This window comes from Diadema setosum, chromosome 16 (genome assembly GCF_964275005.1).
Source record: "Diadema setosum chromosome 16, eeDiaSeto1, whole genome shotgun sequence".
Taxonomy (NCBI): Eukaryota; Metazoa; Echinodermata; class Echinoidea; order Diadematoida; family Diadematidae; genus Diadema; species Diadema setosum.
The window spans coordinates 29,386,436-29,408,011 of record NC_092700.1 but is presented as its reverse complement, the minus strand read 5'-3'; the positions used below and the strand labels follow the sequence as shown (position 1 = coordinate 29,408,011).

Here is a 21,576-nt window from a genome sequence, read left to right as displayed (position 1 = left end):
ATACCAAATTACGTATACGGGGTTAATGATAATATGAACAGAACGATAATCTACTTCATTATCATTATTATATTATTATTATTATTATTATTATTATTATTATTATTATTATTATCATTATTATTATTATTATCATCATCATCATCATTATTATCATTATATTATTACAAAAGGAAATTCCATTGCAAGAAACTTTACATTGAGTAAATCACGTAGCAGGGAAGTTTATTAAGAATAGACCAACATTGTGGCCTATCGATCATTTCCCTTCTTCAACCGTACACTGTAGCTCACTGAACGAGACGCATCTTCAGTCACAATAGCTGTACGAGTAAACAATGGCCGTGGATGGTTATTACGTAACATTTCAAGGCCCCGTATCTAAATTCTGAGCTGCAATGCACACATGATTTGCTGATTCACGACGCTCAAGACGAATTTACGGGGGTAGCGTGGCGTAGATGAATCTCAGCAAGCGACACGATGGTGCTGTCGAAACAAGAACCATGGAAACTCTGCCTTTCCCTGGCAGTGGTGCTCGTCAGCCTGCAGATCTGTTCGACTTCGCAAGATGACAACATCGACGCGCCCACGGTCGAGACGCCCGATGCAGTTTACCACGGGAAGCGCATCGAGTTCCGACCCCACCAGATACCTGACTTCGCGGCGAACGTTGCGGCGTACACGCGGATCCCCTACGCGGAACCTCCTTTAGGGGAGCTGCGCTTCAAGCGACCCGTTGCAAAGGCGGCTAAAGGGGACTATGATGCCACTAAGCCCCTGAAGGGTTGTTCTCAAGTCTCCATGCCTGGTATTGAGAACATGATTTCCACAGAGGCATCAGAGGACTGCCTATATCTTGACGTATACGTTCCGGAACCAAAGGTGACATTTTTTTTTTTTCTGCTTGGTTTAAAAGACACGATGCACAGAGCATTCCGTTATTCGGTTTATATGTCACTGTCGCTCTCATGTGTGTTTAAGCTGTGTATTCATTTATTTGTGCCATCTATCTATCAATCTATCTATACCTGCTTATTCATCTATATACTTACCCACCAACCTATATATTACCAAATCTCTATCAATAATATATCTAGATCTATCTATATCTACTAGTATCAATCTGTCTATCTATATATTTCTATCTACCTATCTATCTATCTGCCTATCTATCTCTCTATCTATCTATCTATTTTTCTATCTATCTATCTATCATCTATCTATCTATCTATCTATCTATCTATCTATCTATCTATCTATCTATCTATCTATCTATAGGTCTATCTATCCATGTCTACCAATCTGTCCGTATCTCTGTTAAACCTTATATCTGCCTGCCATATGTTTATCTATTCATCGATCATTGCTGTTGTCACATGCCTCAGCTCCTAGCTCGCCAGTTCACAATTCTTAGATAATGTCAACTACGTTTAAGTAAGTAGAGCAAAATTCAATAGCAGACTGAAACTAATATTTTTGATACGTTATTTCTTTTTGCTGTTTTGATGTAGAATTATATCACGTATAGTCTCTATTAAGTCACCCTAGCATTGTATTAATTTTAACGGGAAGATTTATGTCTATTACATTCTACTGGTTGCGTTCTATGTCACTATCTATCGTTGGCCGAAGCACACTTGATGCTAATGCAAGAAATTCACTCTTCATGTGTACAGAAACAATAAATATATAATAAGCCAAGTGATACATTCAACGTGACAAAAGGGCTGTAAATTGTACATCTTTAAGCAGGCTCGGGTGTGCTGGCAGCCTTTAAAAAATAAAAATGGTAGACTAGTATTCGAAATAAACGTGTGAAACTTGCCAGAGAGAAGATGACGACGAAATGGTATAAAGGACGCGAAGTCATATTGTAGTATTGATTTCGTAAGAACTAGGATGAAATTTCAGGAAGAAAGTTATCACACCTGAATTGCAACTGAGGCGACAGATGCTCTTGGTATGTTGGTTGACGATCTTGACGCTTTGAACTGACTCTTGAGGCATGCCGTCACTATCATCATCACTATTTTAATTATGATACCAATAATATTCATTATCATAATCATTATGACTATCATTTTAATTCATATTTTTGTTAAATGAAATCTTTACCTGACTTCAAATAATTTTCGTGCAGCCGTTGGGGGCGGCAGTCATGGTGTGGATCCACAGCGGGGGCTTTATCATCGGCGCTGGATCACTGGAGAAAACACTACCGATACCGTTGGTTGCTCTCAACGATGTTATCGTCGTGACGATGAACTACCGTCTCGGCGCGTTTGGATTTCTCGCCACTGGTAAGACTTGGATACTATAAGCCCAGATTATCTCTAAACACTATTCATTTCTTTTCACGGCTTGGTTTGTATTAAACATATTACTGAAATGTTACACCTCTCTCACCATAGAGGTTATTCCCTCAAGGGATGTTGCTGTTGTTGTTGTTATTATTGTTGCTATTTGAATTTAATTTGGCATTTATCATTTCCCTAAGAATATTTACGCCACTGCGGCTAGTCTGGTTTCCAGGCCCTTCGCCAAATATAGTCCCTTCAGCAAAAGCGCCCTCCCCGGCGATTAAGTGTCGTTATGTAATATTAAAAGGGAAAGATTACTGAGTGACCCCTACCGCCTCACCCAAAGTTTCCACGGCCACTTTCCCCTCCACTTTCTGGAGGGCGTAAGTATTCTGGGAAGCGAAATAATACAGGCAGGTCTCACTGCCACGGTTAAACGCAGTAGGGCTTCGTTTCGCTGATTCCTGATCTGTTTAAAGCTGTCCTCTGAGAACTTAGCTATGGATCACCACTGACACCATTGCTCTGAATAGGAGTCCAATTAAGGCGTAAGATATCCACCTCATGTTCTTGTTTAACGGTGCATGAATTTATGTCACTATAATATGCAGGAGACGGGGAGATTCCGGGCAACATGGGTCTGTTGGACCAGAGGCAGGCTCTCATCTGGGTTCAAGAAAACATCGAGGGTAAGAAGATACCTTTGCAGGGGCTCTTTTCCGTAAAGCTGTTCGTAAAGTTACGCACGACTTAAATATGGCAAGTCAAGTAGGTTTCCTAGTCATTGTTTATTTCACTAGCTAAAGCTGAAAAATGTGCAGATAACAATGATTATTCTTACATGTTAACACAAGTTATAGTTGAAGATGTATACGTTTGCTTCGATGAAGATGAAATAATTGACATACAGTCGTACTTTGTTGAAACGTAAGAAAAAAAAATGGGCACACATAATGGCACTTCATATTCCAGTGTGTAAGGTCATGCGTAACTTGTCATGTCAACTTGGTCATGCGTAACTTGTCATGTCAACTTGGTCATGCGTAACGAACATCTTTACGAAACAGGAACCTGATATGACAATTGAATCGATATGATGATGGTAATGGTGATGGTAATGGTTAATAACAAACATTTGCGAGTTATCAAAAATTGGCAGGGTTGGAGTGACCGGAGCGGTTTCTAAGGGCACATGAGTAGCCCTTAGGACGATCAAAACGGCAATGATAATTATGACAATGTTGATGAAGACACGTACTGATGATCATAATAATGATAATGATTGTAAAAATGATGACAGTAGTGATTTAATGACGCTGTAGACAATGACAGTAATAACATAATGATGATGATATTGATTACAAAGTTGGCAACATCAACAGTCGTCGTTATCTCAATGATAAAGATGAATACCAACCACATTAACGACTACAATATCACACATCATTGTTGTTGTTTTCATTTTTTGTTTGTTTGATGGAACTTGAAGTAAGTTTTGTAAGTTTCACACTGCAATTCTGCCTTATTATACTTGCCAATGTCAGCATTCGGAGGTGACCCTAGTCGAGTGACCATCTTCGGAGAGAGCGCGGGGTCGTGGAGCGTGAGCTACCACCTCATGTCCCCCTTGAGTGCTGGCCTGTTTTCTAGAGGCATCATGCAGGTAAAAGATAACTGTTCCCTTAATGGGTATAATCAAAGTTCTTGTAATGGGGAGTGAGAGAAGTGAAATGAGCGACTGGTGGAGGTGCACAAAGGTGAAAATGAGAAGAAAGAAAGAAGAAAAATACTAAAAAAAGAGAGCGAAGGGAAAGAAGAAGAAAAAGAAGCAGAAGGGAAAAGGCAGAGATAAGAAAGAGAAAAAGCGCGAAGTATAGTAGGTCGTAGTTTTAACGGAATAAACACAATATTTTGAAGACTAAGAAGACCCAAATCTCACATCCTTTTACTTAGATTACGTGACTTGAGTCTTTAATGAAGAAGAACATGCTCTTGTTTTCCCTTTGTCATGGACCGTTCAGTAGGAAGATGATCGCTAACATTAACATACAGATTAGCTCTTATTCTATAATAAAATTGCTAACGTCAATGGAAATGAAAATGTAAAATACAGGTAAATGCCATCAGGCTAGTACCATATGCTGCAGAATACTCGCTCATCATTTGTATGTGATCTTGTCAGATATATTATTATTTATCTCGTTTTCGATGCTCCACTATCACCAGAGTGGCGTGGCCACGTTACCGGGTGTGTGCGCATCCATGAAGGATGTCGAGCAAGCGACGTGGGCCATGGGCTCGGCAGCCAACTGCGACGCGGACGACACGGCCGACCTGGTCGCCTGTCTCCGGCAGAAAACCGCGGAAGAGCTCGTCTCCATCATGCAGGTGACACACGCCCGCTTGCCTTATCGAAGTCGAGGTCGAGACATCGTTTTTTTTTTTTTTTCAATTATGATTTTATTCAAGTGCGAGACAAAGAGTACGAAACACAATACAGTATAATTATGATACAGAGACCACGGACTCCGTTTCACGAAAGTTGTCAGTCTCTGACAATTACCATAGCAACAGTCATTGACCAGAGATTCTCAGCCAATCCAAACCAAGGGTTTTATTGCAATTACCAAAGAGTGACAATTTGTCTGGGCTGACAACTTGCATGGAACGGTGCCCAGATCCACAGTGTCATGGATGATAATACGTACCACGGCAATACAGAGGCAACAATGACGAATTCTTTTTGCGCAATATCACAGAAAGTAATTGTGAATATATAATTGCAAATGGAATAGTACATCCGTCTATAGATATATAACTTTATCATCTCAATCCTTATTGAGTCATCTAGAATGAAATATCTGAAGTAATGCTAAATTTGTACTGAATATTCATTTTCCGCTGAAGGAGAAAATGAACTACATACCACCACTACGGATGTAATGTCATGCCTCCCCTCCCCAGCTCACTTTTTTCTTTTTTCTGGCGTAGGAACTTTGGTTCTCATACTGACCAACGGCTCGAAGAAATAAGAATGATAAATGACGTTCCTTGATTTCATGTTGAGTGCTACTTCCATGATACCTTTTGCATGCCACGTTCACTGCCCTAGTGTTACAGAAGATGAATACATGTTGTCGGCTGTCAGTGTACAGTAAGATATGTGATTTTTATTCATGCTGAAAGTAAGTTATCTCGATCAAAGCCATATTCCTGGAAGCTGCATAACTATTACTTTCTTAATTTAATTGCTCTGACATTATTGTTGTTAATGGGTTGAGATGGTCACTTGAATACGTTTCCAATCAGGACGGAGAGTTCCTATTTCATTCCACGGTCGACAATTTCTTCCTTCCAAAATCCGTCGCCGACATCGCGGCCGACGGCGAGTTCAACGATGTCGAAGTCATGGTCGGGTATCTCTCCGAGGAAGGTACGTCGTTCGTCACCTGGGGACCGGACGGAATTGACGCTAGCGCGAAACCGACGTGGAACAGGACGATCTTCGAGGGCACCCTTTACGGGATCATGGCTATGGCGAATGTCGGCGCTGTTGACGAAGTGGTTATCGAGTCGATAAACTACGTGTATTCATCAGCAGAAGATGTGAGTAGACGCGGAGGGTTTCATTCTGTTTTAGCGGTTCAACTTATTGATGGTGATCTATGGCAACCACGAACGGGGTCGTGGTTCAAATTCGTTGGCTAGCTGGCTCATGCTGAGCACAGAATGAGAAACACATCCTAGATCACTGCAAATGGCACAACTAAACGGGTGCACATCACGAGACCGACACCCACGAGTCATACAGCCAACAAGTCATACAACCCGTGAGTCATAAAGTCCACGAGTCATACAGCCCATGAGTCATATAGCCCATGAGTCATACAGCTCATGAGTTCGACACTAAGCAAAAAAATTCCCTCGAGACCGGCACATTAAGCCCTGTGATGAAATGTCGAACTCGTGGGCTGTTGTGCCGTGTTTGTCTAGTGCCAAACTCGTGGGCTGTATGACTCATGAATCTTTTTTTTTAATGTCGAACTCGCGAGCTGTATGACTCGTGGGTGACGATCTCGTGGGATGACCTCGACTTGACGGGAGTACGTGCTTTATAGGTGAATAGCTTCAGCGTTCTTAACATATCGACCACAGTTGATAGAACTTCAGAAAGTATCAGTGATTTTGAATGCACAGAAACTAAAACTCACATATCTGCCATTATTTCCGTGCCAAGAGGCGATGATTGTGGTCATGGATGAGTCGAAGAACTGATTCAAATCCTTAAGGTCACAGCTAACTTCCTTTTTGAACGCGATTGTCAATTCTAATGTTAACTTGTTTTTATTTGGTTCACTGTTGGATTATTAATGTCGTAGCTTGCGAGACCGGAAGAACGAGATTACGTGGACGCTGCCATTGATTTCTTTGGTGACAACACGTTCGGCTGTCCCGTTGCGAAGTTGATCGACCAGCTCGTCAATGCGGGGCGGACAGTGTACCCATACGTCATGACGCACGCCCCGTCGCACCCGTACTGGGGCTCAAAGGCAACTTGGATGGGCGCCACTCACGGGGAGGACGTCGTCTACGTGTTCGGCAGCGCTCTCATGATCGACGCGGACGACGACGGCGACTCTGAAGGAAGGGGAGGCTTCAACGAGCTCGAGGTCGACATGTCCCGTCAGGTCATGAAGTACTGGTCGAACTTTGCCAAGACAGGGTAAGCCAATTGGTCCGATTACAGAAGGGAATAAGAAAACATGATTTGATTCGGATTTCGACCCCCCCCCCCCCCCCAGTTACATTTTGATAAATTAGTTTTCCATCGGTCCTGATGTTTCGTAGCAAAATCCCGAACCGTTGCCAATATCGTGCTCGGTGTAAACGCGCCCTTAAACATGTCTACAACAGTTAGGAAGTGAGGAGGTAGACTTGTTACGAAAATTTGACACCGATATTTTAACAATTTTTTCAAAAAAAAAAAATATAATACGGCAGAAGGTGTTGTCCTCTATTTTGTTGTTGTTGTTGTTGCTGCTGTTGTTATACTAAGCTTATCGTATTCGGCGAAATTGTCTGTTTATACTTTGCTGATAATCTACGAGTGTGAAACGATCGTGGTGATAATTTATGTTCCTCTTTGCACGCCTACTACAGAGATCCAAACCGTTCGTCAAGGGCCAATATCTCTCCCGAAGACTCCAAATTCCCGGAGTGGATGAAAGCCACAAAAGACGAGGCCCGATACAAGGAAATCTCGTTGACTTTCCCGAATTTCATTGGACACCCGTTCCCGAAGCGATGCCATTTTCAGCTAGAAATTTTGCCTCGTCTTCAGGCAAACGCAGGCATGTCTTTTTACATACATTTTGTAATACACTTTGATTCACTCCCTACTAAACGTATTTCTTAAAAATTGTAAAAACAATGTTTAAAGTTTATGAAATTAATTTTCACCCTTTTGACGATGGACGTAAAATATAATCTGATTGAGTTGATTCTTCCTTTAAATAATATGATTAAAGATTGTCGTTCTGGTTAAGTTCCTTAAATCATGAAATTTTGCTGACCGTGTAGGACAATGAAGCTCTAGTAAATATTCTAGCATGCAGAGGTTTTGAAAATATTGGTCTAGTTTTGAATATGCCTCTGATTGCATGTCACCGCGATAGTAGGCCTACACCATTTTTGAATGAACTTTCTTATACCAATATCTGTAAGACAAAGGAATATGAGAATGGTAAATTCAATATGTCACATTCTCACTGTCTCACTCTCAATTTTGTTTCTGCGGCAAGGTTAAATGTGTTGTTGTTTTTTAAGTTGAAAGTTTGTTTGTCTTTCTTCAATTAGCTGAACTAGAGCGACTAAAGTCATTGCTGGAATCAGAGGTCGACGCCGACAGCCAGCGGACTTGCGAGGACCCCGAATCATGCCCGGAAAGTTGAAGATACAGTCCGGGTCTGGGAGACATCTCTGGCAGAAACATCTACAATCATTTTGCTTCAAATCTTTAGTTTGGATTTATTATTTTTTTTTATAATGTTCAATTACGTTTTTATCAATGTTTTTATAGACGATTTGTTTTTGTAAATTCAAATATTTAGTTGGTTATGTGCAAGTTTCTTCACTTTGTCTCCCTCTACAAATTAAATTTGTTAAGATCGCAACTGCAGGGCCCTATTTTATGAAGAGTTAAAATTGATTATAAAGTTGATTTCAGCTGTAAGTCTACGGCAGCCTGTATGGTAAGGAAATTCAAAATCGATTTTATCTTTTGATAAAACGGGGCCCTGATCAGTAAATTAACAAACATGTCGGAAAAAAAGGAACCAGTGTGGGACTCGAACCTGTCATCTACTGCTTTACGGGCAGCGACACCACCACCAGGCTGTCCCTGGTTACCGGCAGTGAAACGATGAACATGGAACAAATACCCAAGCTCCGAAATTCCGACATTGTCATGTTAAGTAGTCCAAGGCGGACAAGGCATAGTAAATGAAAGAAAGAAAGATATTATTCAGAGGGGTGAAAGTTCATGTGCTAGTTTCTTCACTTTGTCTCCAGTAGTAGATGACAGGTTCGAGTCCCACTGGTTCCTTTTTTCCGACATGTTTGTTAATTTACAGATCAGCAGTTGCCCTCTTAATAAATTTAATTTGTTGAGGGAGACAAAGTGAAGAAACTCGCACATGAACTTTCACCCTTCAGAATAATATCTTTCTTTCTTTCATTTAGTTGGTTAATTAGTAAGTTACGTAAACTAGCCTTTAGCCATCCCTTTGATTAACGGCTTTTGCTATGAATAAATGGGAAACTTTGGCCCTTTTGACACTAGATTCACTGTATTTTGCTGTAAAGTAGAAGAGAAGCAATAATATGCAATTGTCAGTTTGGTCTCTTTTGCTAGTTTTTGTGTGTGTGTAATTTTATTGCACTCAGGATTTATGTATGTATCTATGTGAACAAAAATGAAATATATATAATCATTCAATAGAAACACCCGTCAACCCGCCTCGGATTGTTATCATTGTCTTTAGCAGCAATCGTTATAATTTATATACTTCGATAACTCAGATTGATGATGCTTTCTGCCATTTCGCTCCTCAAGACCTTGTAACCAGCTACGGCACTCGTCCTGTCATTCAGAATGGAGGATGGTACAGTATTGGTGGAGATGAGAATTGGGCTATTAACTCTTTGTGAGATACCAAGGAAACACCTATGAAATAGTACAGGGCATACCATTTTAAGAGGAATTCAAAGTTTATTTGATGAAAATCGGGTTTGGAATGACTGAAACATCCAAAAACAAAGTAAAACAAAGCGATCGTAATAGAATGTGGGTCCCACACTTTACTTGTATCGCTCGGTTTTGGATATCTCAGCCATTTTAAAACCAGTTTTCATCAAATAAATGTTGAATTCCTCATGGAATTACATGCTCTTTCATATTTAATAAGAGGTTTCTCATTATCTCACCAAAAAATGTTAGAAACCTGACATTAGGTCTCAACCAAAACTATGCGATCCCTTTAACCCTATTCCAACTGGGCTATTTGAGACCAAGTTTTTACTGGGAGGGGGGGGGGAGGGGGTCAATTTGCCCCCCCCCCCCCCTTCAGATCTCGGCCGCCGATCGCGCGATCGCCGCAAAATTTTGCCTGAAGATAGAGCCGGATGTCAACTACAAGATTACATGGTCATACAAAAAGAAATATTGGCTTTCTATTTTTAGTAAATTAATTATGCAAATTTACGCATGAAATCATATTTTCATCTATAATTCCATTAAAATGGCTGAAGGATCCCTAAATTTTGTGTCAGAGTTGCTTAAGACACATCGAACAATTTTCTTGTAAAAAAATAGCGAAATCAAAATCAATTTCTCTTGATTTTTATTGTTTTGTTAATTTCTTATGTATTTTATTGTTTTTTCGACCTTTTGTTTTCTATTTCTTTTGCAAAAATTTGTTGCAGGCACTTTTTCAAGCTTATCTACATTAGAATTGATTAATTTCAATGATTTAAAGTTGAAATAATCTGATTTATATCAATCTAACAAAAAAACACAATTTGCATTGGATTTGCACACGATATCATGAATTTGAGCCGTTTTGGGGTTGACATGCATATGTAAAACATTACGTAATTTCAGAACAGTGTACCCGGACGTCGCAAATTTGGTCTCAAAATATGCGGGAGACTTTAATAAAAAAAAAAAGTCAGGAAACGACGCGGCAAAATCTTTTCGCGTTGTGGAATCGTGGCGCGAAATATCGAGCCCCCCCCCCCCCCCCAGTTGGAATAGGGTTAAGGGAAGGTCCAGACAATTTTCATAATTTCACATCATGTAGTACATAAATCAATTGTGTCATGTATAGATTTGTAGAATTTGTTGTGGTCCTTGAGCAGAGAAGCCAATACTCTGAAAAAACCCCTACAAATTACACTAAGCAAGGATGATGACAAAGGTGAGGCTCACGTATTTCAGAAATGTAGCAATGTAATTTCATTGCAATACAGCAACTTTATCCGTGTAGAATTTACTAGTATGTATTTTTTGTTGTTCTGTTTCCATGAGCACCCAATCCTGCATTCTTAGGTGATGCTGCTATGTCATCATTCTTGTTCACTGTGATTTGTTATTGATTTTGAAAACATTCTCATTCCCCATCACAATCACTATACATTCTGAAACTCTGTGTCCAGTACAAGGTATAACCAATTTATATACATATTCAAATGCAAAAGTCTAAAATTCACCCGGAGTTCTCCTTCAATCCATGATACAACACATGAAACAATACATTATAGTGCCCTCCTGTGTAGCAAGCTTCTGTCTCACCTTTTGGAGCAGCTAATGTTGTTATTACACAGGCTGGGGAATAAAACTAGTGCTCCTCATTATTAATTACGTTCAGACGGTGATCCTTAACTTTGAGGATAAGCTAACTTCGTGAATGAACTTGAAGATAAGTATGGGGCGCCAATTTAGTGTCGCACGGTCTCTTTTGTTACGAAGAGTCATTCTGTTAACCAGATGATCATCTCGTTAAGAAATGACCGATTTCGTGAAGAAAGAAATCATGTGACACTTGGCACCCCATACTCATCTACAAGATTATCGTCAAAGTTTGCTACCCTCAAAGTTAAGAATCACCGTATGACCGTATACTCTATGTATAACTGAGGAACGTCCCCCGTAAGGTGAGAAAAAGGGGAAAAGGAAATCCGATAGTCTTTAGGCAGACCGAGAGAGAGGAAGAGTGACGCAGAGAGAAGAGGGGCACTAAAAGAGGAAGGCATGTTGCCCTGTGAACAACTAAACAAACTTCATACGCAGGCCTACTTTTCTTCAGTACGCAGCACAGAACCCCTTTGGTCATTTTTTTTTTTCAGTACTAGGTTGTCCATTGAGTTGCACTTCACACTCGAGTCAGAAAAAACTTGATGAAATAGCTGACAAAATTTTGTCTAGAATGTATGAACAGAAGTTCGAGGCCAACGATATCGCAAGGTCAAACAATGTCAATGAGATAAACAGAAGAGAGAGAGAGAGAGAGAGAGAACGAACCGGGGTAAGAATAACACTCAAAGATAAAACAAGTAGAGGGAATATTATGCACATATAGGACAAAGTCCAAACCGTTAATGCAAACACAGGCTTTGTCATAGTACAGTTGTAATGTGTTAACTCACGGGACAGCGCTACGATAGTACGAAGACACTTTGCGAGAAAGAGTCAAAGTCACACTCAAACGCTCACGGTTCCCAGAGCAAGATGTCGGCAAAACCATTCTATTCACTTGCAGTACTACTCGTCTGCTTGACAGTATGTTCAACCGCACAGGATGACGTCGGAAACAACAACAACGAACCCGTGGTCGAAACCGCCAGCGCGACTTACCACGGGAAGCGCATTGAGTTTCGACCCCACCAGATACCGGGTTTCTCCACGAGCTTGGCGACGTACACGAGGATCCCCTTCGCGGAACCTCCTGTAGGGGAGCTGCGTTACAAGCGACCCGTCGCAAAGACGGCCGCAGGGGACTACGATGCCACCAAGCCCCTGCAAGGTTGCGCGCAAGTTCCGATTCCAGGATTCGATGATATCCTGTACACTGAGAGTTCGGAAGACTGTCTCTATCTTGATGTGTACGTTCCCGATCCGCAGGTAAACCTCTATGTCATCACTCTCAAGTGTACTTTGATTAAAGTGTAATATCGAACACACATAGAATGAACTAAATTTCAGTCAAATTCATCTATAGCGATGAAAGTGAGGAATCTTATTCTTGGGTTTCCAAATGATCGAAATTAGATGACGTTGTGACGTCATAGTCACAAGATTTCCCAATTTTGCGTTGCCTGTCTAAAAATCAATCAAAATTGTGTGTTTTTTTTGCATCAATTATTAACGAGATGTTCTCCGATCTATAATAATTAGAAGTGCATGTGTCATTTGCAAACTGCATGAGGAAGGCATCATCACTTGCTGTCTTCAAATCTTTATTGAAGACTTACCTTTTTTCAGAAGCCTTCGATTAATTTGTTATCTATTTTTCGTGTGTATAATCAGTAACAATGTTAGGAGCTCTGTTACATCACAGCGCAGTAGAGTATATTTACATAGTAGCTGCGCTATTCAAATTTGTCTAATTATTATTATTATTATTATTGCCATAATATTCTGCAGCCAACTAATGCAGCTGTTATGGTCTGGATTCACGGAGGGGGTCTGTCTTTTGGGGCTGGGTCTGTGGAGAAGACTCTGCCGATCCCGCTGGCGGCCATGAACGATGTCATTGTGGTGACCTTCAACTACCGACTCGGCGTATTCGGCTTCCTGGCCACTGGTAAGGTCTGCGAGGGTTTCGAGTTTCACGTGGCGTAGTAGTAAAAATCTGGTCAAGAAAACAAGGGGAGTGAGATGAAGGAGATGGTGAAAGGAAGCGGAGGAGGATGAGCAGAAGGAGAAGGCGGAGGAAGAGAAAGAGAAGGAGGAGGAGAAGAAAAAGGAGGAGGTGGAGAAGGAGAGGACGAAGAAGGAAAAAGAGAAGGCGGAGCGAAGACAAAGAGGAGAGGGAGGAGGTGAAAAGAAGGAGGAATAGGAAGAGGAGGAGGAGGAGAAGGAGAAGGGGAAGAGGAGGATGATGATGATGAGAAGGAGGAGAAGGCGGAGGAAGAGAAAGCGGAAGAGGAGGAGGAGAAGAAGAAAAGGGACGAGGTGGAAGAGGAGAAAGAGATGAAGAAGAAGGAGGAAGAGGAGAATGATGAAGAGAATGAAGAGGGGAGAAGGAGGAAGTGGAGAGGAGGACGAGGAGGACACCTGAGGAAGAGGGGGAGGAAGAGCAGCAGCAGAAGGAGAGTTAAGGAGGAGAATGAGAAGGAAGAGGAGAGCATGGGGAGGTTGAGAGGAGAAATTGCAAGGAACCACCCCCCCAAACAAACAAAAAAAAAAGAGGAAAAATTCATTTTAGTTCAGATCAGTTCAGTTTACTTAAATCACTGTGGAAAAAAAAAGAGAAACCCTCAATCATTCGGACAATTTGTTTACGTTTTGTTTTGTGTCGCTTTTGTTTTGCTTTTCTCCTTTTTTTTTTTCAGGTGACGAAGAAATCCCTGCAAATTTAGGTTTGCTGGACCAGCGGCAGGCTCTCTTGTGGGTGAAGGAAAACATTGCTGGTAAGTTATTTTTTAATCGTTTTCATCGTTATTTTAGTCGCATTTTGTGTGGGAAGGAGATTGGATGAAAGGAGAAGTCAACAGAAACTGAATACATGTATCGCCAAACATTATTCTTTTTTAGAGATTTTACTACGGTGTTTATGGTTGAAAAAAAAAAATGGCGTTTAAGCTCGACGAGCACATTTCATTTCCGATATTTACCAAACTTTTGCTACAGTCAGGAATGCCATTTGTGAAATCTCCTTACAATAACACCAGGGCCCTGTTTCGTAAAGCTGTTCGCAAAGTTACGCACGACTTTACGAACGATTTAAGTATGGCAAGGCCAAGTGGGTTTCCTAATCAATTTTAATTTCAATAGCTATATTTGGTATTTGCTGGTGATAATGATTGTTCTTACATGTTAACACACGTTTTTAGTTGAAAATGTATTATTGCCCCAATGTAGATGAAACATTAACATAAAGTCGTACTTTGTTAAAGGGAAAAGGGAGAAATTGCACACATATTGGCACTTCATATTCCAGTCGTTCGTAAAGTCGTGGTAATTTTACGAACAGCTTTATGAAACAGGGCCCAGGATATTTTACTGGTTTTAGGGCAAGGCGTAGACTCTTCATATCCGGGAATTAAAATGCTCACATCTAAACCTTCTATACGTTTGTGCCAGTAGCTAATCCAAATTATTAACATCAGCGCGGAAATTCTCGATAAAAAGAAGTAACCCCTCTCTTGAAAATGTACACAAGCATATTTCTTATGTCTATGCAACCATGGATCTAAGTAAATCCATGATACAATATCAGAGTGAAGTGGTCTTTTTTCCCTTATTCGAGAAAGAGCATAATTCCTAAAATCATGACAAAGCCCTGAGACATCAGTCAAGATCAATTTTTTACAAGGAAAGGTTTAACTCCTTTTTAGCGCTCATGGTGTGGGAGCACAGGTGGTCTAGTGGGTCTTAGTCTGGTTTCCAGACCCTTTGCCAAATGGATTCCGCCCCCCCCCCCCCCCGGGCCCTTTTGGGTTAAAATAGTTTGCCCTTGATTACGTTCGTTTCTTTGTTCGTTTGTTTGTTTTCAACAGCGTTCGGAGGTGACCCCAGTCGAGTGACCATCTTCGGAGAGAGTGCGGGGTCGTGGAGCGTGAATTACCACATCATGTCCCCCATGAGTGCCGGCCTGTTTTCTAGAGGCATCATGCAGGTATCTCAAATTTTTGACACCGAGATAAAGCTGCTTATTGAGTGGGTGTGGCTGAGAAAAAGAGGTCAAAAAGTGAAAATGCTACAAAGTTTTGAAAGAAGTAGAAAAGAAGAAATGAAAAGAGAGTACGGCGGGGATCATTAGGTTAGGGAAAGAAATAATGGAACGAACGATTTCAGACAAGTGAAAGAAGAAACAAGAGACTAATATGAATTAGAACTTTGTGCATTGTTCACGATGCTACATTAACAGAAGTATTGGTAATACGTTACTGATAGTACGAAGAAAAGTACCAAGAGATGGTAGTTATGACGTTAATTACTACAAAATGTTAATGTTTATATTTACAATGAGGTGACGAAAAGAAGATGATTGAAACAAACATTGGCATTGTCAGCACTTTCACGATCATCAAATCATGATGACAATGATCGTGTAGTCATAACGATCATATCAATGAAAGAAATGATAAGAAAGTCGGACATCCTGAAGGAACAGATGACAATGTCATAACTTATCAATTATCATGCCATAGCACACGACTTGAGACGTCTGTGATTGTACTGAAGTCTTTATTACCTTCTCTCGGCCAATGCAAGAGTGGGGCCAGCGCCGCTCTGGGAGTGTGCGCGTCGATGGACGCCGCCGTACAGATGACCAGAACTGTGGCGTCAGCTGCGAACTGCGACGTCGACAGCACGGCCGATATGGTGGCATGTCTCCGGCAGAAAACAGTGGACGAACTGATCGCAGTTATGGAGGTGAGCACGACCCTTTCCAATGCAAAGATGCATTGTAACAAGACTGAAATTTCCCTTCAAAAAGTCTCATTTTGAAGCGAAAGGGTAAAGCTAAAAATGTCAAGTAGAATCCAAGTATATACTAGACAAAACGGGAACGTTTTGATTGCGCTTGTAAGCATTTTGAGGAAACGTTTCGTCGTCGTGTAGATTCAGTCATCATCATAAACATCATCTCTACAAACTGCTGTTTCTGATTTTGTTATTTAACTCTCGACTTCATCACTTTCATATCGTCACTTTAGTCCCAATATGATCTTACTTTGTACTTATTCTGTGAACGAATTAGGAAGAATGTTGTGTTTTAATGCCACGTAAGAACAGATTATTGCTCGCATATGTTTGATTTAGACACACCATCCTGACAAAGACCTTTTCTACCACTGTCAATAACAAAGCTACTATGTAAACCACAAAATATTACAGCTCCACTTGACATGCTCGATAAGTGCTATTATGCATTTTTCAATAAAGCCCAGTTTTCTATATTGCCCGGGAAGCACCAGGTGGTTAACAATGCATAATGTATGATGACAATATATTCATTTTGAATTTGAAAACAAAACAGGTTTTCGAGAAAATGACATTGTTCCGAATTTCAACCTCATCTATTTTACTTTTGTAACTCCTTGCTGCAAAAGGATCCTGCAATTAGTTCGACAACCACGCTGCGTGCCGTGGTCGACGGTGCATTTTTGCCGAGGTCTCCCTCTGACGCGGAAGCAAGCGGCGAGTTCAATGACGTCGAGATCGTGATCGGGTTCCTCGCCAAGGAGGGATCCATGTACGCCACGCCCAAAATGGCGGGTTTGGACGACAGCGTGAAGCCAACCTGGAACAGGACTACCTTTGAGGGCGCTATCAAAATGGTTACCACGCTTTACGGGATCGATGGGATGGATGACGTTGTACTTGACGTCATCAACTACGTGTACTCATCCCCTGAAGAAGTAATTCATATCTACATTTTTTTTTTTTTTACTTTTTTTTCCTTCGTACTACTCGATGATGTCATTGTTATTATTGTCAATTTCAATCTATGTTCATTGTTTCGGGACCTTAAATCATTACTATGAGAATTCATGAATCGATTATTTAAACATACATCACACATACCTACTTACATACGTACCTTTCATACACACATACACATACACCTGCATACATACATACATGTATACATATAAAACAAATATCTAAATATATATAAAACACAAACGTTTCCGACTTAAAGTGCTACGCATAACCCTCTGCTTCCCTTTCAACCTGTCCACAGCTCTTGAATCCCGACGAGCGAAACTACGTGGACGTCGCCATCGGGTTCTTCGGCGACAACGTGTTCGCCTGTCCGTCCATCGAACTGGCCAACCGTCTGGTGGAGGCGGGGAGGGTCGTCTACCCGTACATCATGACGCACGAGCCCTCGCACTCGTGGTGGAGCTCGGACGCGAAGTGGATGGGGGCCACCCACGCCGAGGACATCGCCTACGTGTTCGGCAGCCCGCTCCTGATCGCTGCCGATGACGACGGGCCATCGGAAGGGAGGGGGCGCTTCAACGAGGCGGAGGTTGGGATATCTCGCCAAATCATGAAGTACTGGTCGAACTTTGCCAAAACAGGGTTAGTTTGTCATGACTTCTATTTCCTCTCTGATTATTGAAGTGGACAACTTTGTTAAAATTCCTTACCTTAAAATCTTGCCTTAAATCCCCTTGCTAACATTTACAGCTGAAAAAAAAAACAAAAACAAAAAACAGACAGCTTTAGTGCTTCAAACAGAGTTCTAAAATGTAGGCCAGGGATAAGCATAAAAAACATGAAAATGTTAATTAGTAAAATCAATGTTAATTACTGTTATATAAACAAAATTTGAACAATAGTTTTATCAAAAACCGTTTCTAGAATAAACAGTCACTGCATGTTAAGGATTTATTTCGCAAAAAAAAAAAAGAGTGACATCTCCTTATATTTGCGGCTTTTATGCGAAAACTTTTGAACGGTATGGTGTGTTGCGACACAACTGAATTAAACAAGCATCAAATGCGATAATTTTGAAAGTTTTTGATGACTGCTTCCGATATTAAATAGTGAATTTAATCTGTTGTAATTGAAGTTGGGCAATCGAGTAAATCATATCCGAGGAGCTGTTGCGGACTCTGTGGATAAAATTATTTACTATCGATCACAAGATCTCTCGTTCGAGTGCCCCGGTTGCAGCGGTTGTGGTCCTGGGCGAGGCCCTTTCTCCTGATTGCCTAGTCAGCCCAGTGCTGGTTTGCTTGCAAGCATTTATTGTTTTCTTTAGTGGTAAATCATTTTAAACGAAAAACAATACCAAACATATTCCAGAAATCCAAAATTTTGCTGGTCATTAATTACCATACATTGCCATAGTTTCGTGTTCACGTGTACTCACAGTATTATTCCTACTAAAGTTAGACCCCATCGTATAGTTACCAGCTTGTGAAAAGAAATTAATATGATAAAAACAAAATACTATTTATTTTAATAAAACTTTGTATCGTCACGCTGCAAATTCATGTGGACATAATGTTGCTAGCGTAAATAAGTTCCCTTCAATGTTTAAAATTATTTAAAGCTTTCTCGACAACATGAGAATACGCCCTGTTTGCTTTGATGTACATGACAACCAACAAACAAACCAAATAAAGAAAACGCTTAATCTTATTAAACGCTATTTTTATCAACACAGAAATCCTAATCTCTCAACAAATGACGAAACTTCTGCAGCTGAGTCTACATATCCCACCTGGAGGAGACTGAGCGGGGAGGAGCCGGCGTTCAAAGATATCTCGCTCACGTTTCAGAACGTCGCCACGCCGTTCCCACGAGAGTGCTACTTCCAGCTAAAAATACTTCCTAAACTTCTCGAAAATTCAGGTAATCTTAATAGAAGTTTCTGTTTGGTGTTAAAAGTGATTAAAGTGTTTGTCACTATGCCCTTGTCTAAGGTGTGCACGTGCGTTTCAGTTTGGGTAACAAACAGAGATTCAAAGCGGTGTTTCCATACGTCATATTCTTATCATGTATTGAGAGTTTACCTTTTAAGAGTTGAAAGTTCAGATTTAGTGAACTCATTAATTGGATAATAAAATCAAAACTTAAAGTCAACCCAAAACAGTCAAGCTACAGAACAATGTATAGCGGCAGGGGAAAAATAAGAATCTGACTCCTAGCAGCAAAAAAGAGGTTTCGTCATGTAGTAGTAATGATAAAGATAATTGTTTTATCGGTGGTATTTCGAACATTGATCTTGACGCATTTTAGACTTTCACTATCATTTAAAATATGTGCCTACTCATACAGAATATTGATACATGATTATACAGAATTGTATCCTCGTATTATCATAGCTTTGCAAAATGTGTGTTTCCAAGAGATTGATCACCACAATTAGTATACCTGTATAAGATTATGTTTCATTATATTTCATCAGTTGAGTTGAAGCGGTTGAAGTCGTTGCTGGAAGAAGGAGTAACAGGAGACAGTGAGGAGAGCTGCACGGACCAGGAAACCTGTCCATAACATGGAACACAATGCATGGGACTTTGCTTCACCACGCCAACAAAATGTCGCCAGACATTTTTCCCCTGTTACTTGTACCTACTGCTGGATTCGGAAAGAATAATGATTTCAGAAATGATCTACAGCTCATCAAAATTGGAAATGTCTTATATACCAGATAAAAAAGGAAATTATAGAATATCCAAAATGTATAATTGCTACATTAAGAAAAATGTTTTGAAGTTGACAATCTGTTCATGGACACCCTTTGCTTTGTATAATAAAAAAAAGAAAAAAAAAGAAGAAGAGGGGTTTGGTCTCCATGACAACCCCTGCCCAAAGGATTATCGGATAAAGCTACGATCTTACATATGCTCATTACATCATTGTTCTATTCAAGCTTATGACGAAGGATTAAAACTACTTCTGTCTTTCTGTTAACCATTTATTTGCCAATGAGTCAAATGTGCACACATTTCACGTACATACCTTACGGACAGGAGATCAGTGTGGCATGCAGAATGCAGAACTCTTTTATGTGCCGCGTTCGCACGCCCGACTCAGTCGCCGGGCCCGGTCGTGCCAACTTCGCATGTTCTGCTCAAGCGCACAAACCCGCCCAAACCGATCGATAAATGGTCAAATGACACAGTACAATAAAAGCGTTTCTCGCGATTCAGTTCCTCTCACATAATAAAATATAGCTTGCATTTTATGTAGTGATTTACCAGCAAAAAGTTTTCCCTACTGGATTAGCGTGTAAATTCTAAGTTTCTGTAGCTGCATTGTGTGCAAAAGTAATGCATTTACAGTAATGTAGCAACTGGGCATTTGAAAGCAAAGCAATCATAGATCTGTCATACAATTTACGTCAAAGCAATACTTGGCATTTTCTTCACAACTTTGGTCACTACATGTCGAGGTTTAAACAGAAATGTATAAAAGTTTCATAGATTTGAAAAACATAATGTTTTCTCAAAGCATAACTGCGTTAGTGTCTGTGAATAATGTGGCACACAGGGGGTTTCCACCTTGGCACATAAGGAGTTAAATGCTTTTCTTCACACTTCCACGTACCTCATGGGCGGTAGAGGGAGTTTAAAACTTGCCAAAGAAAAGAAAAAAAAAAAAAAACAGGTCTTCAAAAATTTAAACAAAAAAATCCCTACTTATACATGATAAATTTTTAATGCTTCAAAGCTGCAATTTTAGATTGACGAAGAGTAGCCTGATTCTTTCTGAAAACAAAATCACTCAATTAACCTGCCAGGTTGACTCAAAATGCACACATTTTAGACTCCCTAGAAATCAAAATCCTTGCGGCTTTTGCCGTTTTTATGATACGCAGGGTCAGGAAAATGATAATTATTTTGAAAATCATTGTTTATCTATCTCTGTCTACTTCTTTTGTCTATAAGTTTTTATGGAGGCAAGTCTGTTCGCATTAGTTGTTACGATGTTATGGTATACACCTTCTCCATGCTGCTGCATAAGAAGTGAAATATTTCCATTAGGATTATGGCAGGTTTTGTCATTTAATCGAAATACAAGCTGTCACTTCGATTTTTATGCTGTACAGTGTATATGTTTTATACATTATCTCTCAGTGTATTGAATTTGAAGTGTATTGAAGTGTATTGAATTGTATTGAATCACACGCGTGCACGCGTGTATTGAATCACGCGTAGCGTTAATGTTTCGTAAAATATCTTCGGAGTGTTGTTTGAACAGTAAAGTGAAATAAAACATTCCTAAGAACAGGAGACACAATATTATTCAACCTATGTTATAAATCGATTGTGGGTGTAGCTTATCTCTGATGATGCATTATAATCCTGTTGCCTTCTGTTAAAACCTGATCAATATTTTGTGTGTGATCCAAACTCCAAAATTATGATGAGTTTTCTCCTCTATATACCCTACCTGTGTATTTGAAATTCTATGGTAATGTTGTAATGCTATGCTTTCGGGTTATCTGCTTATTATTCTTGAGATGTTCGATAACATTCCATTTGTAGACATTGTTTCACCACATATCAAGTTGAACGC

General features: G+C 40.3%; 2 protein-coding genes across 2 annotated transcripts; both read left to right on the top strand.

Moving 5' to 3' along the window:
• Positions 1-483: 483 nt before the first annotated feature.
• On the top strand, positions 484-8,285 carry LOC140239797 (cholinesterase 1-like). Its single transcript, XM_072319615.1, has 9 exons — positions 484-885; positions 2,144-2,303; positions 2,915-2,992; positions 3,848-3,966; positions 4,530-4,691; positions 5,613-5,909; positions 6,683-7,026; positions 7,464-7,654; positions 8,160-8,285. Exons 1-9 carry the CDS (start codon positions 484-486, stop codon positions 8,252-8,254), a joined length of 1,848 nt encoding a protein of 615 aa, XP_072175716.1. The 3' UTR covers positions 8,255-8,285.
• A 3,805-nt stretch (positions 8,286-12,090) lies between these two features.
• Positions 12,091-19,548, top strand: LOC140239796 (cholinesterase-like). The gene is made up of 9 exons (XM_072319614.1): positions 12,091-12,483; positions 13,006-13,165; positions 13,917-13,994; positions 15,084-15,202; positions 15,802-15,963; positions 16,644-16,952; positions 17,279-17,622; positions 18,716-18,903; positions 19,460-19,548. Exons 1-9 carry the CDS (start codon positions 12,091-12,093, stop codon positions 19,546-19,548), a joined length of 1,842 nt encoding a protein of 613 aa, XP_072175715.1.
• Positions 19,549-21,576: the final 2,028 nt, after the last annotated feature.

Coding starts and splice junctions, on each gene's coding strand:
- LOC140239796 (XM_072319614.1), top strand. CDS start 12,091: ATGTCGGCAAAACCATTCTATTCACTTGCAGTACTACTCGTCTGCTTG. Junction 13,166..13,916: donor ATTCGGCTTCCTGGCCACTG/GTAAGGTCTGCG, acceptor TTTTTTTTTCAG/GTGACGAAGAAATCCCTGCA. Junction 13,995..15,083: donor GGTGAAGGAAAACATTGCTG/GTAAGTTATTTT, acceptor TGTTTTCAACAG/CGTTCGGAGGTGACCCCAGT.
- LOC140239797 (XM_072319615.1), top strand. CDS start 484: ATGGTGCTGTCGAAACAAGAACCATGGAAACTCTGCCTTTCCCTGGCA. Junction 886..2,143: donor TATACGTTCCGGAACCAAAG/GTGACATTTTTT, acceptor ATTTTCGTGCAG/CCGTTGGGGGCGGCAGTCAT. Junction 7,027..7,463: donor TCGAACTTTGCCAAGACAGG/GTAAGCCAATTG, acceptor CGCCTACTACAG/AGATCCAAACCGTTCGTCAA.